The sequence below is a fragment of the Pelecanus crispus genome, chromosome 6, assembly GCF_030463565.1.
Source record: "Pelecanus crispus isolate bPelCri1 chromosome 6, bPelCri1.pri, whole genome shotgun sequence".
NCBI classification, from domain to species: domain Eukaryota; kingdom Metazoa; phylum Chordata; class Aves; order Pelecaniformes; family Pelecanidae; genus Pelecanus; species Pelecanus crispus.
This window is the reverse complement of record NC_134648.1, coordinates 32,724,967-32,740,300: the sequence shown is the minus strand read 5'-3', so window position 1 is coordinate 32,740,300 and position 15,334 is coordinate 32,724,967. Positions and strand designations below refer to the sequence as shown.

Here is a 15,334-nt window from a genome sequence, read left to right as displayed (position 1 = left end):
AGGTAAATGTGCACCCATAATGATGGAAATTTTGTTATACAGTACTATGAAGAAAATGAAAAAAAAAAAAAGAAATCAGCAAGACTTTCAATGAAGCTGTTATACTCTCATGGGAAATCTGGGTATATCTCCTTCACTGTCAGTTCCCATTTCTTGTTTTGGAGAGTTAGTCTCTATTTGTAAAGTTTGGGTACGCAGTATAAATTGTTATGGGTCCTGACAGATGAGCTTGGTTTCTACCACCCAATAGTACCAATACATGAGCTCTTGCAAAAGCCTGTTAAGCTCAGCAGCGTGTATAATTTCTGCAGCAAGGTCAAGTGAAATCTGTCTTGTAACATAGCAGAATCCTGGCAACACTGGAAATAGGCTACCACTAGTTGTCTCTTCTACCATCAGTGCATCAAGAAAGTCTTTATGTCCAAACCCAGACTCCAGTCTTCCACTTTCTGCTGAGTATTACAAACTCAAACTGTGTCAGATTCATGAGGCTAAAGAATACCAGGAAAAAAGGAGCTGAACTCTCTGTCCATGTAGAGGAAGATGGAAGGGTAGCCCTTGATTTTTTTACAGTTTATACATTTTACCAAATGACTCAATCCAATATGTATAAAGCAGAATCCAGGATTCCACATGAGAGTGCATTCCTCCCTTGGCCATAGAGGTAAAACTCCTCTCACTTTTGTGTGTGCTCTCTCACCCTCTGACCTCATGACTCTTGCATTTCTGTCTGTGCAGGGGCCTGACTTTGGTGGGAAAGGTGAGAAGCAACTCCATTCTGGTTTTGCGCATACTTGATGGGAACTGGGGGAAGTGGGATTATGTCCCTCAGATTGGGAGAGGCATGAATGCAGGTTATCCATCTCCTGGACATGTGCTCTAACAATTAAGCTATGTACTAGAGGCAGCACTCATCACAGTCAACCATTTTTCAAAGGGACTCTGACTCAATACTATATATAGGTTTTAGCATACCTATTGGATTAGATCCGTTAGGGGATTTAGATGTGTGAATATTTAGTTTGTGAATCTCTTAATGACCTTAGGTAAGGAGATGTCCTAACCGGGTTGCTTAGTTAAAATGAGGCATATGCTTCTACAGGGAAGGTAATAGCTAAAATTTGGGTACTCAGGAAAGTCTTTCCGGACAAAAATGTACGTATTGTGGGTATCGATGTATTTAATTAGGTAAATAAAGTTTTTATTTATTGTTTTGTTAACAAAGTATCTAAATTCTGCCTAAATTGAAATTTAAGTCCATTCCTGATCCTGGACCTCACTGTGTTCTTTGTCTTCTGTACTTGTCTAAAAATAATGTTGTGTACTTGTTAACAAGATTTTATGTTTATATATAACTATTCTAAGAGTATTCAAACTAATGTAAAATAAATTAAAAGCCTACCTGTTAGGCTGGATCTCATTTCTAGGAGGGTTACGTGGTAACTGCAACATTTTCCACTGAGATTATGTTTGTTTTTACCTGTTACACATTTCTGTCTTGGGATGATAGAGTAAGTTTTTTTCTAATTATCTAGATGTAAATGATGAAGTTAGGTATTATTTGAACATTGTGATTCATAGGAATTATTATATAATGTATCTTGAAGACATGGAATCAAAAATGGTATTTAAAGAATGTTATCTGTATAACATTCCTGAGTTTCTCACCTCTTCCTTCTCTAATTTTCCAATGCAGATAACAATACCCAGACCTTCAGTGGCATCCACACAGTCTGCTTCGGAGAGCTTTCATTATGGCCACCAGCTAGAGAAAAGAGAGCAGGATGCTCCGTCTATGGAACACACTGTGGAACTTTCCTCTCCAAAGGAAAGCTTGCCAGGTTTGGTTGTGAAAGAAGATGTACTTCCAGCTAGTGCCAGCAGACCAGATTTGGTACTTAATATCAGCCAAGGGGTACTTGACAAGGAAGGACTTGTCAAAGAATGTGTCACCGTCCTGGACTGTGGCCAAAAGGACCTACCTGAACAACATAGTGGGATACAGGAAGAGAAAGAACTTGATAATATTCCTGTAGAGGAGGCTGAGAAAGAAAGGCTTCCAGTGGTTTCTGAGGATGCCATTGAAATGCTAAGCAAAGAACAGAATTCCTTGCCAGGAAACTCAAAATCTGCAGAGGAAGAACCTCTAATGAAAACTGAAGCTGCTGAAGAATCAAAGCCAAGGCCTGTCTGTTTGGTGCCAAATCAAGATGAGGTTCTGAAGTCGATAGCACCTAAAACATCCGAATTTTCTCCCTCAAGACTTACCAAACCACATGTTAATAGACAGGCAAGCAAAATAGCACCAGTTCAGGAAAATGGTTTTCATTCTAGTAAGGAAGAAGTCCATATCCAAGACTTGAAATGCCACCAAGTGGCCCTTACTACTTTTTTGCACCAGGAGGACAAAAAAGAGAAAAATGCCCCCAGAAATGGAGAGTTATTCCACTGCATTTCAGAAAATGAGAATTCTCATCGATCTAAGAAGGACTTAGTTAAACCTCCTTTTGTATTCAGGCAGAGCCGAATCCCAGTTTTAGCACAAGAGATAGACTCAACATCAGAGTCGTCTTCTCCTGTTTCAGCAAAGGAAAAGCTTCTTCTAAAAAAGGCCCATCAGACAGACTTGGTCAGGCTACTTATGGAAAAGAGACAGCTCAAATCTTTCCTTGGTGACCTCTCAAGTGCCTCTGATAAGTCACTGGAGGAAAAAATGGCTGCTACTCCAGTACCGTTTTCTGAGGATGATGTCTTATCCTCATTTTCTAGATTGACACTGGACTCTCATTTCAGCAAGCAGACGGAAGATAGCTCTTTATCTCCAAGCAGCCCTCAGTCCCGAAAAAGCAAGATTCCAAGGCCAGTGTCCTGGGCAACCACTGATCAAGTCACCAGTTCAAGTTCAGCTCAGTTCTTTCCTCGGCCACCACCAGGAAAACCGCCTACTAGACCTGGGGTAGAAGCTAGGTAATACAGAGAAAATAGAAATAGGTTTTCAGGTTGAAAATGGATTTGAGCTAGGCAGCAGTTACTATGCAGTATGTAATCCTGTAGAAGTTGCATCCTTCAACTAATTTTTTAAAAATGCTGGGCTTCTGTTCTCTGAGAAATCTTACATTGTTGGAAAATGGATGAGGAGAGGCTGTTACACAAGAATGAGCCTGCTTCACTGTTAAACCTTATACATCAATAGATGTGTATTCAATATTTTCAAACCTGTCAATCTATAACTAAATATTTACACCTTTTTTTTTAAAGTGGGGGTCACTTTTCTGGAATTGTTGATTATTCACAAACCCAGAGAAATCAATAGGATCTGTTATATCCAGCCCCTTTGAAAATTAAACTGTTCTTATTGTAGACATTTTAAGTATTCAGGCTTGGAGATTCCAGCCATCAGTATTGAGCTAGTTAGCTATGCTCAGATCATGGTTAAGTAAAAACAACTAATTAAAGGAGGGCAGAGTGAATTCTAGATGCCCCCCTTTGCCAGTTCTATATACAGACAGCCATGATCTAGTTTCTTCAGTGCCTACATTACCAGGATAAGGAGAATTTTGATACGGAAGTGTGAAATCCTCTGAAGGAAGTTGTGGTGGGCCTTGTCATCCCTTAAAATTGTGTATCGGAGTGTATTGATGGTGTGCAGGAATGGATGTACCCCTCCAAAACAGAGGCAATAAGCACTGTTCTTCAGCACCAAGAAATTTCAGTTATCCTGTAAACAGACCATTTATATGAGTTTATGCAAATATAAATACTGTGTTGATTTGAACAACACAGAAGCCAAAGCCTAGATCCAAACACCTCTACCTTATAGGAAAGTTCAGCTCCAGATGTCTGTTCTACAATGTAAGCTCATCCCTAGTTTCCAGGGATACTGTGTTTCTATATGAAATTTAGTGAATAGATGGGAACAGAAATAATCTTTCTTCATTTCTTCTTAAGGTTACGCAGATACAGAGTCCTAGGGAGTAGCAGCTCGGACTCAGATCTTATCTCTCGTCTGGCTCAAATCCTACAGAATGGATCTCAAAGACCAAGGAGTTCTACCCAGTGTAAGAGTCCAGGATCTCCACATAGTCCAAAAACACCACCCAAAAGCCCTGTCATCCCCCGACACAGTCCCAGTGCCTCCCCTAGGAGCTCTTCTTTACCCCGTACTGCCAGTTCTTCTCCGTCCCGGGCTGGGAGACCCCATCATGATCAGAGGAGTTCATCCCCCCATCTTGGCAGGAGTAAATCACCTCCTAGCCATTCAGGCTCCTCATCTTCTAGGAGATCCTGCCAGCAAGAGCACTGCTGCAACAAACCAAGCAAGAATGGTCTGAAAGGATCTGGCAGTTCCTTCCACCATTCCCCAAACACTAAGACTCCCACAGGAAAGAGCAAATCAGCCACTAAGCTTAGCAGATAGGAACTGGGCCTTGACAGGTATAAAGCCTCCTCCTAAGTCTGATGCATGTTGTGTCTGTGTACTGTGTATTTAAAAAAATAATCAAAAAAATGTATATTAAAAAAAAATGGTGTTGAATCTGCGCTTTTTAAAGAAAGTAAGCATCATAAACTATTCATGAGAAAGCATACTGTGTAAATAAGTGGCCAGGCATTGCCTAAGAGCAGGCAGCAAGCAGATCTGCGAGAGGGGAAGTAGAAGCCAGGATAATAATGACTAGGTAGTCAAAGAGGTACAATGGATTTAGACTAAAAAATATCTCTAAGGTAAGCGTTTTAAAAGGGTATTTATTTCTGTCTTTTTAGTTTGCCTAGCTAGAAGATTTGGCCTAATTATTTAAGGCCTTACATACTCAAGGAGTGTGTAAGAAAACCCGAAACGGTTATTCCCAAATGACGTCACCACTTGGGAGATAAGTACTGCTCAAGCATGCCTTTGCAGTTTTAAAAAAGCACACAATTTAGAAGATGATGGTATTTCTACCTTATAAGTCTCTTCTATTTTGAGCTGCACACATCTCTTGAGTCACTCAGTGCTCATCTTGTCCCCTATCTACCATGGCACAGATTTTTTACCTAAGGAAATACCATATGCCTTGCCCCTTCTTGACACTGATGACATTTTAAAAATTAGTATTAATATTTGCCAAGATGTTTTTATAGCTATATTCTTTAGAAATTTGTTTAGTACTAGTTAGGATCCAAGAAGCTAATTCTCAGTTCTATGTCATACACTTATTTGGGAGTCATAATGGGGTTCTTCAAACAGCATTCAGTAGAATTTGGAAAAGCATTCCTGTCTAGGAAATGAAAGAAAGGAGGAGATGTCTGTGCTTCACTAAATGTTGCAGATTCACAATAAATTGCAATGTATGTTAGAAAATAAGTTAGAAAATGGAAGTACCTTTTTTCCCTTAACTCAACTGCAAAAAGAACCCTTGTTGTTGCTGGTGTTTGGTTTCCATTAGTTGTGGATCACTTAAACCACTGATCTTACCGTGCAGAGATGATTACCAACCAAGATTTGCTTTTTTGGTCATTTGTTTTACGAAAACATGAAAGATGAAACAGGGATGAGGAGATTGCCTACTTCGTGAACTTGGTAGGTTATAGGTGACAGAAATACACTTAACAGCCTTACAAAATCTGGGTAAGAATCTTAGTCATCAAAGCAAAATACACAGAAAGCAATCTGAGATATTTTTAATGTTGGATTCTTGTCATTCTTTTGCCCAAATGGTTTTTTGATAGCCAAGCTGCGTTGTCTGTCAGTAAAGTCCATGGTGTCCAATTCCTCCAACTTTGGTAGTTACTTAACAATCTCTTGTGCTCTACGGGATCTCTGCAGGGAACATAACGGTACAGCACCTTTTGCTATATTCAGAAAAGAATAGTGGGTCAGAATAGTAACACATAAGAATGCAGGCCTGAGAAAGATGCAGCCAGTCTCCCTAATTATTCCTGTTGTGGGGACGTTGGATGCATAGGAGACTTGTCAGTTACTGATCTGCTTGCTGTAGCCACATGCCTCTCCAGCCAGCATCTGTGCTTTTTTATTTAACCTCTGCCAAATGAATACCTTTGGATTAAAAAGGGAATATTTTGTCTCTGAGCTAACACATTCTAATGCTGCATTAAAGCTGCCCTGGAGCTGCACTGAATTTCACTTGCTTTGTCAGACTATGTTTTCTTTTCTTACTATGAATATGTATATTGTTTCCCATATGTAATGTAGCACAGTGTGGAACCTTAATTTCATTCAGGTTTCAAGCACTACAGATGAATGCAATAGGTAGGATATACCTGCTTTTTCTGAAGAAACTGTACCATTGGAAAGTCCTATTCCTTTGTATTATATTGTATAATAGGTGCTATACCAATAATTGCATGTCCTCATGGTAAATTATATAATATAAATATTTATATATATACATATATGTATATGCTTATATAAACTCATTCTTTCTCATTTTACATTTGTAATTTATGAACCACAAATAATACAGTTCCCTTTCCGTTAGTTCCTGAATACCTTTGGCATTACACCTTCTATTTCCGCCCCAAAATTTCTGGAATGCACAAATTCTAAAAGCCTTTACGCCTTGGTACAAGATTGAAGGACTGCTGATTTCTCAACCAGACGATGTTTTCTCTTGCAGCTTGCTTTTTTTCTTTATAATTTTGTGTGTGCATTTGCATATGGAACAAGAACAGAGACTCAAAGGTATTTTTATTTTTGATTACAAATAGGGCTTGTGGTTACTCATTTTTATTTCGTAATGTGAGTTCTTAGTTGTTATGAATGCTCGTCATATAGGAGCAGTGACAGTCAATGAATACCTAACAGGTGAATGTGACAACAACAAATTCCATCTTCTCCTTCCTGTTTTCCTCATGTTTCCTTATGGGGTATACCACAAAGAGAATTTGGTCGCATTGTGATATTTTAGCCCTGAACGCTGCTGGAATTACTTGTTAAGGTGGCGTGACAGCCTATGATTATTTTTCCTCCCCTCTCCCTTATTTCTGAAAAGCATTTATTATGGTCTTGTAAGCTTATTCCTACATTAACATGATCAGTTTTAATAGGTACAAACTTTATGCATCCTTGCCTGAAACGCTGAAGTTGAGGTGTTTATATTTTCTCTTCAGTGTAGCAGGATCCAGAAACAGGTGAGAAAGAATATAACACCTACAGATTTTTTAAGCTGTCTTCAAAGTACAGACTTGTCCATTGTTACACATTACTATGTAAAATAAATCAATGCTGTAGAAATTCACTTGTACTTGAACTACCTGCCAATGTAAAAATAGTAAACTATGCCAAAACAGAGAAAGAGGTATCAATCGTGATTGATGACCCAGGCTTCTTTCAGTGCAGAAAAGGGTAAAAGGACTGTATATTCCCAGTTGCGTTTTGCTGTGGATTCAACAGGATCTAGTGAGAGAATCGTGAAGATATGGAGGAGTGCTTGTGCATAACTCCTCTTGAACTACCCACTCTTCTGGAGTTTTTTATTGCTTGATACCCTCCCCCAAAAGTTTACAGAATTGCTTACTGTAGTCTAATGTAGCAATCAGTTAACATAGTTAGGTAATTGTCAGCTGATCAACTCATACATGAATTAGCTTAATATTTCTAGAGGGCCTGTATAATCATCAAGAACTCCGTGAGCTTCAGTATTTGAATAGGCAACTGACTCTGCGTAAAAACACCAGTGTACATGTGTGTGGCCCTTGTGCAGAGTGCGAATGAATCGTTTATGGAGGGTTATCTGCAACAAATTTTCAGGGATGGGGAAGATTTTTCTCTGTTGTACAAAACAGTTACAGTTATTCTGCATAGCACGCAGCAGCTTACACAGGGATTTTAGCTAGGAAACAATGCAACTGAAGGAGCTGTTGCTTTGTCCTCTTCAAGCCTCCATTTCTTTGGAGGGCAGTGCAATGGAGCCATGACATGTAGCAGACGCAGATGCTGCACATGCATTTCCTCTTTATGATGTTTCCTGTGTTGTGGCCAGCACTTTGGAGCATTTTTCAGAGAAACTGAGGCATGAAGCCTTTAACTAAAATAGAACTTGAAAAGACTGAACATTTCACACAGACTTTTGTGCTGCAATATTGCATGGTAAAATGAATCTCAGTTGCAACCTTAAAAATCTATATTAGTATTAATAAACCTCGTTATTAATTACAAATGCCAATTACTACTTCAGTAAAACCCTGTTAAAAGTAATAGAAGGTGTGATACAGTAGAGCAACACTGGCAAGTTGTATGATGCTAGGCACCTATCTACTACTTGAGCAGGATCGGTAAGCATGAAAATTTCACTGTTCAGAGGCAGGAGAAATATGAGGTCTTAACGGCTAGTTATATACAATTATTCAGGAGGCAGACCCCTGGGGAGTGACATGGGGCATTCATTATAGCCACCAGCCACATCCCGTCTGGGGAAATCTGGACATATTCTTGCCTTGAAGTCTGCATGTTTGAGATCAAGCTTTCTCGCATACCTCACTAATAGTCTTGATGTAAAGGGGAGGATCTGGTCCTATATATTTAAAAATAGCTTGAAATATTTCTCATCTGAAAAAGACTTGCAAGAGTGCTATCATTTACAATTTGTAGTATTAAGGTATTAATGATAGCTGAGAAAACACACGATTTTGATTTTATATATATAAATATGCATTTGTACATAAGTGTATCTATATATACACTTATATAGATACTGTATATTGTATAGAAACATCTAGAAATACATACATATGTGTGTATATACATACAGATAGGAACAGTCTCAGCTATTGCATCCTGTTTACTGGAATTCATTTGCCAGAGTGAGCTGAGGCCTGTTTTGCTTTGATTTGCTGTGATCTCCTCTTCATCTACTGTAATTTTGCTATGCCCAAATTCTGATTCTGTGTCTTTTCCATGTTACAAGGCCTGATCCTATAGTCCTACTTGGGCAAAACTCCCATAAGTCCTTCTTATTGCAGTAACATCTATGCAATGGTTGACTGTAATGCTTCTAAAAAAGAAATTTTCTTTTCCTCTTCGATGAGAATGTAGACAAAGCCAGACTTACAGTACAGATTCTTTCCTGTAAACAGAATTTTTCCATAATGAATTTGACATTTTTGTGGAACACTAAGAGGCACAAATTCTGGTAAGAAGAAAGTGACTATTCCAATTTCATAAAAGGATCTAATGGCAAACTGTGCCTTCAGTTTTTATGTATGTGTTAAATGAGAGAGGGATCTTCTGAAAAGGAATAGGAGAATAAAAGAGAGCTCAAAGTCAATTTGGTTTCTCATCATAGGCCTATAATATATTGATCTTAATTTTTTCATGCAGGACTGATCCTATGAGGTGATGAGAGCCATGCCTGTCTTGCCAATTCCAGTGAGCAAGGGGCTGCTTAGGTGTCTTAGGTTAACACCATGATCCCCCATAGTGCATTCTCTGTGGGCTTTTCCACTATAAGGAGTGCTCAGAGAACTGTCAGCTATATAAATAAAAGTCTTGATGATTATCTGTGATTCCTTTCTTCAACTGCTAAAAGCTTTGGATGCTCATTCCTATTTCTGAAACTTGTGGAGCAGTGCATAGTATTTTTACTCTATTTCTTTTAGCTAATCAAGTAGGCAGTGAACTGAAGGGTTTTGTTTGCTGTTTTGTTTTTGGCTCAGATGTCACTGGTTGCAATTAATGCAATTTTCAGTAACGGGTAATGCTGGTAAAAGGAAGCGAGGTTCAGTGTGTTGACTACATGCAATACATAGGCAGAGGTCGTACATTTCTTAGCTAATACATACAAATTGCATAAATGTGCACCTCACACAAGAATACCTCAGCTGTCTGCTTGAAGCCAGTCTTCCTTTTCCCTACATATAACATTTGTAAAAGATAAATTACATAAAAGTCAGCCTGCATTGTGTAATCATTGTCTGGAATTTTTCATAAGATACTGTCAAATGCTGAAAAGTTTTATCACTCATTTTCCCGTGGTTTAAGTAATCAGGCTTTTAAATATTAACCTTTGAGGTTTGTTTTGGTTTGTTTGGGTTTTTTTTAAAGGAAAAATGCATAAGAATATATTGTTTTGAAGTCTAATGTATTAACTTGGCAATTACTCTAGCCATCCACGTTTGACCATGTAGGCTGAATTTACTCTCCATTGTTGGTAACACATTCTCTCTGAACAGTAATAGTGACAAACCCAAATGTTAGCATGTGTCATTTATGTATTTTGCTTCTGTTTCTCCTCTACGTGAAGAGCTTGGATCCTTGGGAATTCTTGCTGTTCTTGTGCAGGCGAAACTTTCATTAAAATCAGTATAGGGTCTTGTTCTGTTGAGGTTGTTTTTTCCCCTGTTTAGGGACTGGAGGAATAAAATCACAGTATAAATACCATATTTGCAGTTGCTGCATTTTAGATTGGAAAATGCTTCTTTTTTATTACTATTATGCCATGACATGGCATGGCATGCCATGCCATGCCATGCCATGCCTTTTGATCTCTACTTTTCTGTAAGAATTACTGCTGAGAGCCAGCTTTGGCCAAGAGTGCAAAGTGGTTTCTTCTAAAACAATGCCACAGGTGAGCTACTCGTATGAGGTCCTGATCATGCACAACTGTCTGTGGGAATTCAGCTGGAATTAATTTGAGTTACAGATGTTTGTTTCCTTTTGAGATCACTTGATCTTTGTCCTAGCTTTTATATAAAGTACCTATCATAACAGCAGACCGGCTTGCTCCAAAAGATACAGTACAATTAGTTTGGTCTGCCTGGCTTCAAATCCCTTTACACCTATATCTGCTGCGTGGCAGGCAAGGTCCTAAAGGTTTGACACAATGTGAGGTGGGATTTTTTTGGCTATTTCACATCTTTTTTCCTCTGACTGGAGATCTGGATTGGTTGCCTAGCAGTCTTCTCTGCATCCTCTTTACTTTCCTTGGCTAGAAAGCAAGATTTGAAATTCTTCCCCAACTTCTAAGTTTCTTTCTATAGAGTCAGCCCAGAGACAAGTTGCAGTGCTTGTGCTAACAGATGTAAATTTTCAAATGCTTTCCTATGGATATCCAAACTAGTAAATTAAGAAAATCACCAGCAATGCCTTCAGACAAGTACTGACTTTCTGAAGCTGCCAACCAATGGCTGCTAATCTAAAATCTCTGGGCAATACCACAAAGAATAGAATCTGTGTATTAATTAAAAAATACAATGTTGTCACCCCATAAGAAATTAAGTACTCAATAGTAAAATCTGCAGCATGATTAAATAAAGTGGAAAGAAGTTCCAAGATTGTCTGTTACCATTAAGGAAGACAAATATTGAGTCCCTCAAATTCCCTTGCTCAGTAATTGCACTTCCCTTCCCCTCCTTGGAAATCTTCTAAGCCATTCTTTTCCTTTTAAGTTTGCTCAGGCACCCAAGAACATAAAGAGTTAATGCCCCTGTAATGGTCATTTGTACATAAAGTTGTAATTATTTATTTTCTCATTTGTACCATATCAAGGCTTTGTACAATGTTTTAAGTTTTGTTTTCAAATTATTTTGTATTTTATTTTTATAAACTGGTTCTAAATAAAATATTCATTCAGCATGCAAAACTTCAATTCTTGATTGTGTTTGTATAACGATTTAATTATTTATAAAGCTTCAGTTGAATGGTTTTCAATATTTTTTACTATTGTAACCCTGTACTTTAAACGGAGAAAGGGCTTTGACAGGGATTTTTTTTTTTTCTGTTACAAGAAAGCAAAAAGCAAGTGTCTGTTGGTACTACTACAACGTGAGTCAGATGTTCATATTGCAAGTTGGAATGATTGAATCGATGGACGTTTTACTGATTTAGTAGGTTCATGTATATTAATAAGACTAGAAAAACTCAACCAGCCTCCTCAGAAACCTCCCTTTCTATTTGCTCTTGCTCTTATCTGTACTGTCTGTTATTCAGCCAAACAATAAGTGATTGCCACAGCCAGATCAGATCAATTTTAGTAACTATATGAATTCCAGCCTTGTTGTTCTGAAAAGCCAGCTACTTCTCTTTTTTTTGTGTCTTTTTCCCCCCCTTCAAAATTGTAATTTCTTATTTAGTCAGAGGCCACCGTAATTGATTTCTTTGGAGATGACCAGCTGTCTGGATGTGGTCACTGAGCTTTTACATCCTCTTGAGGAGGCCTGTCTCATCCTCTGTACAATACACTTAAGTGGCAGATAGCAGAGAAATGAATGAACGGAAGTTGTTACTGAATCTGAGCAGTTTGTGCTATGTGGAGATGCAGTGTTAAACTACCAGTTGCTCTAGTTTCCTCCAAGATCCTTTCATTTCTCTTTCTAGTAAAACTAGGTAAAGTAGACTATAGTATCATCTATGCGCCTGCATGTCTTAGTCCTTGTATGCTGTGGAAAATACTGCCTGCTCTTTGTGCAGCAGAACAAGGTTTTTAGGGAAGTCCAGAAGAATTGGAGAAAATTCCCTGGATCTCTTTCTTGGCATTATCCCTGTTATGCCTTGCATGTAAGGCAAATTAAAAGCCAGCTCTGCCCCTGTTCAAATCATTGGCAGTATTTTCATTAAGCTTCATGACCAGGTCATTAGCTCTTGTCATTTATATAAATAACTCAAATTGCTTCACACGACAGGAAACAAATTGGGAATTCATTTACTCAGTAACATTCCAAGAAAATGATGTTTCATGTTCTGTTAAGAGCAGCCAGAAATTTAATGGCATGCTTCTGGATGGTGTGTGCTTTTGGTGCTCCCAACAGAACCATCGTTTGATCACAGAAAGGGCACATAAATAGCAAGCCAGCTGTATTAATTTGAAGATGAAAATAACAAATTTGCATGCTCTCTACTGGAGACAGGTAGCTTAGTATCTTTCCTCATTTCAAATACTATGTAAATTTGGATCATACCAGAAATGGAAGAGTGGTTTTGATTTGGCTCCAGTATACATTAGCGGTACAACTGACAGACTGTGGGAAAGAAGCAAGATTGGAAGAAAGACACTGTGGCAGATCAATGTTGAGGTCTGGTAGTTGTCTGACCACCGAAGTGCCTTTTAGCACTGCCTGGCTCGTCATCTTCATTCATACAGGAGATCCAGTCTGCCCACCCTGCTCTGAGGATCTTGCTGCGCTTCTCTGCACTTGGGCTGTAGCTTCTTCTCATTTGAATTTGTACTCGAACATGAGAAAGCTATGTAGTGCACACAAGCCAGTTCTCCCTAGAAATGCTGCAGTAAGTGAAATTCAAGAATTAACAACTGGAGAAAAAATTGAAACACTGAAAGAATGTCAGACAGTTAAGAACTGGCTATTGCAACCTGGACAAGCTCAAACTGCTGCCCAGGAGGACAAGGTAAACTTTAGATCACATTTTGCTAATCAACCTGGAATGTCACAGTAGCATTAATCAGCTTATTTGTCCATGATAACAAAATACAAATGAAGGGTACCTTCTTCAGTTACAGAAAATACTCAAGAGCCCATCTGTACTAAAGGAGGAGAAATATAAATGCTTCCAACAGGTTAGTTTGGAAAGCTCTTAACAACATTGACTCAAAAATCAGGTTTAGAAGGATTAGTTCTTTCCCATTTTTAAAATAAGCAATTTAGAAATAAGATAGTGATACCTGTCACCCACACCATCTCCTTTTGCAAGGTAAATATGAAAACAAGAACCTCCTCCTCATCAAGGCATTAATCCCAATTAACAATGTGCCGTACACGTTATGTTTTAATTTTGTGAGATATTTGCGTATTTTACTCCATCTGGGAAACACTTGCTAACGATGTGACTACCCTGTGTTTGTGTTTTATTAGGCAGCAGCTGTTGGTTTTTGAGGCACGTGTGTGTGTGATCAGTACACCATGATGATATACAGGCAGAAGGAAAAGAAAGTACTTAAAAGTACATTTTCATATGGTATAGTGCTCTGTCAAAGCTGACTGCAAAAATGTCGTATCTTACCCTATGATTACATGTTGTTATGCTCCTAGGAGAGGAACAATTGGGTTGCCATTCTCTATGTCGTATATATTTGCTAAATTCTTGTGGCAGGAATGCTTGTGCAAAGTGACTGGAAAACTAGAGGCAGCTAGTCATTGCTATACGGCAAATTTATTTGTAGAACTTTAATAATGGTGATCAGTGCTTAAGAAGAGGACCTGCATGATTTTTCAGGTCATCAGCTAGAATTGCAGGTGACAGGGTTTTTGTTTCCTCTCCAGTATGGGCACTGGACGTATTAGCGCAGCACCTCTGCTAATTTTAAATTGTGTGAAGTAGAGCAACTCTTATATATTAACCTTAAACGTACCAGCCTTAATAGTGCCAGTGACAATAGTTTCCTCCTATCTAAATGTGAAATGGAGATTTTTCTTTTTCACATTAGGATAAAATGATTCCTTTGTGCTTGTTTCGAAGTTGACACTTAACAGGTTACTTTTTGCTCCAAGTCTTCCTTCTCTTTCTTCTTCCTTGGATGTATAGTTAAGAGAATGGAACATTTTATTCATCTGATAGGTGAAAATGAAAGCTTCAAAAACTACGCAGGAGCATTTGTTCTATCTGGAGCAAAGTCAGCTCCTGCCTCATGCAATGTGTTTAACAGCGAATCTAACTTCCGTTTCATGTAAAACAATACAGAAAGTTTTTTGCCTCTCTGTATTTCAAGTGTTGTGATAGTGATTCCAGAAGGCTTGCAAAATTTGTTGAAGATACAGCCTGCTTATAAAACACACTGGGAAAAAATTATTCCATGTCAAAACCGGGCATTGCTCATCAATTACTAGTTTTTGATGTATTTCTCTATTTTAGTCAATGTGACAAGAGCCTACCCTGCTAGCGCAATAAAACAAAATCCCTCTGAGGAGAGGGTGTATGTGACAAGCTGGGAATGAACAACAGGCAGGTGGAGCAACGCTGTATGAATTCTGAGGAGTATACTCATGAATCAACAGCTCAGTCCTAAACCATTCCTAGAGTTAAGCAGGTACGTCAAAGTCTTCCTGTGATGCCTTGCACAGCTCAGACTTGCAACAACCAAGCAAACACCCCCAACGTAATTATTAGAAAAAGCAGGTACTTAAAAACCCAACTACTTCTGACGTTTCTTTAATCAAAAAAACTAAGCAACTTGTGTAAGACAGCTCCTGCTGGTCAGTAACCATAAAGTTACCTTCTTACCCAACTCTCATGCCTTTTATTTTTCAAAAGGTCACATTAAACAAAGGAGGATACAGACAGGAGTCTTAGTCAAAATAAATCTGGTTTTTTGTTTGCTTGTTTTTTTTAAGAGAGTAAGAGGATAAAGAGAACAGAAGAAAATTATTAGCCAGCTGCAACAGAGTTAAC

The 15,334-nt window shown here is 38.4% G+C and overlaps 1 protein-coding gene across 1 annotated transcript in view; it reads left to right on the top strand.

Moving 5' to 3' along the window:
* The window catches only part of TTBK2 (tau tubulin kinase 2), a 71,347-nt gene extending 66,930 nt beyond the window's left edge, over positions 1–4,417 (top strand). The window contains exons 13-14 of the mRNA XM_075712692.1: positions 1,697–2,967; positions 3,949–4,417. Of these exons, the coding sequence (XP_075568807.1) occupies positions 1,697–2,967; positions 3,949–4,417 (1,740 nt within the window). The remainder of the gene's footprint in view (positions 1–1,696; positions 2,968–3,948) is intronic.
* The last annotated feature ends 10,917 nt before the right edge of the window (positions 4,418–15,334 follow it).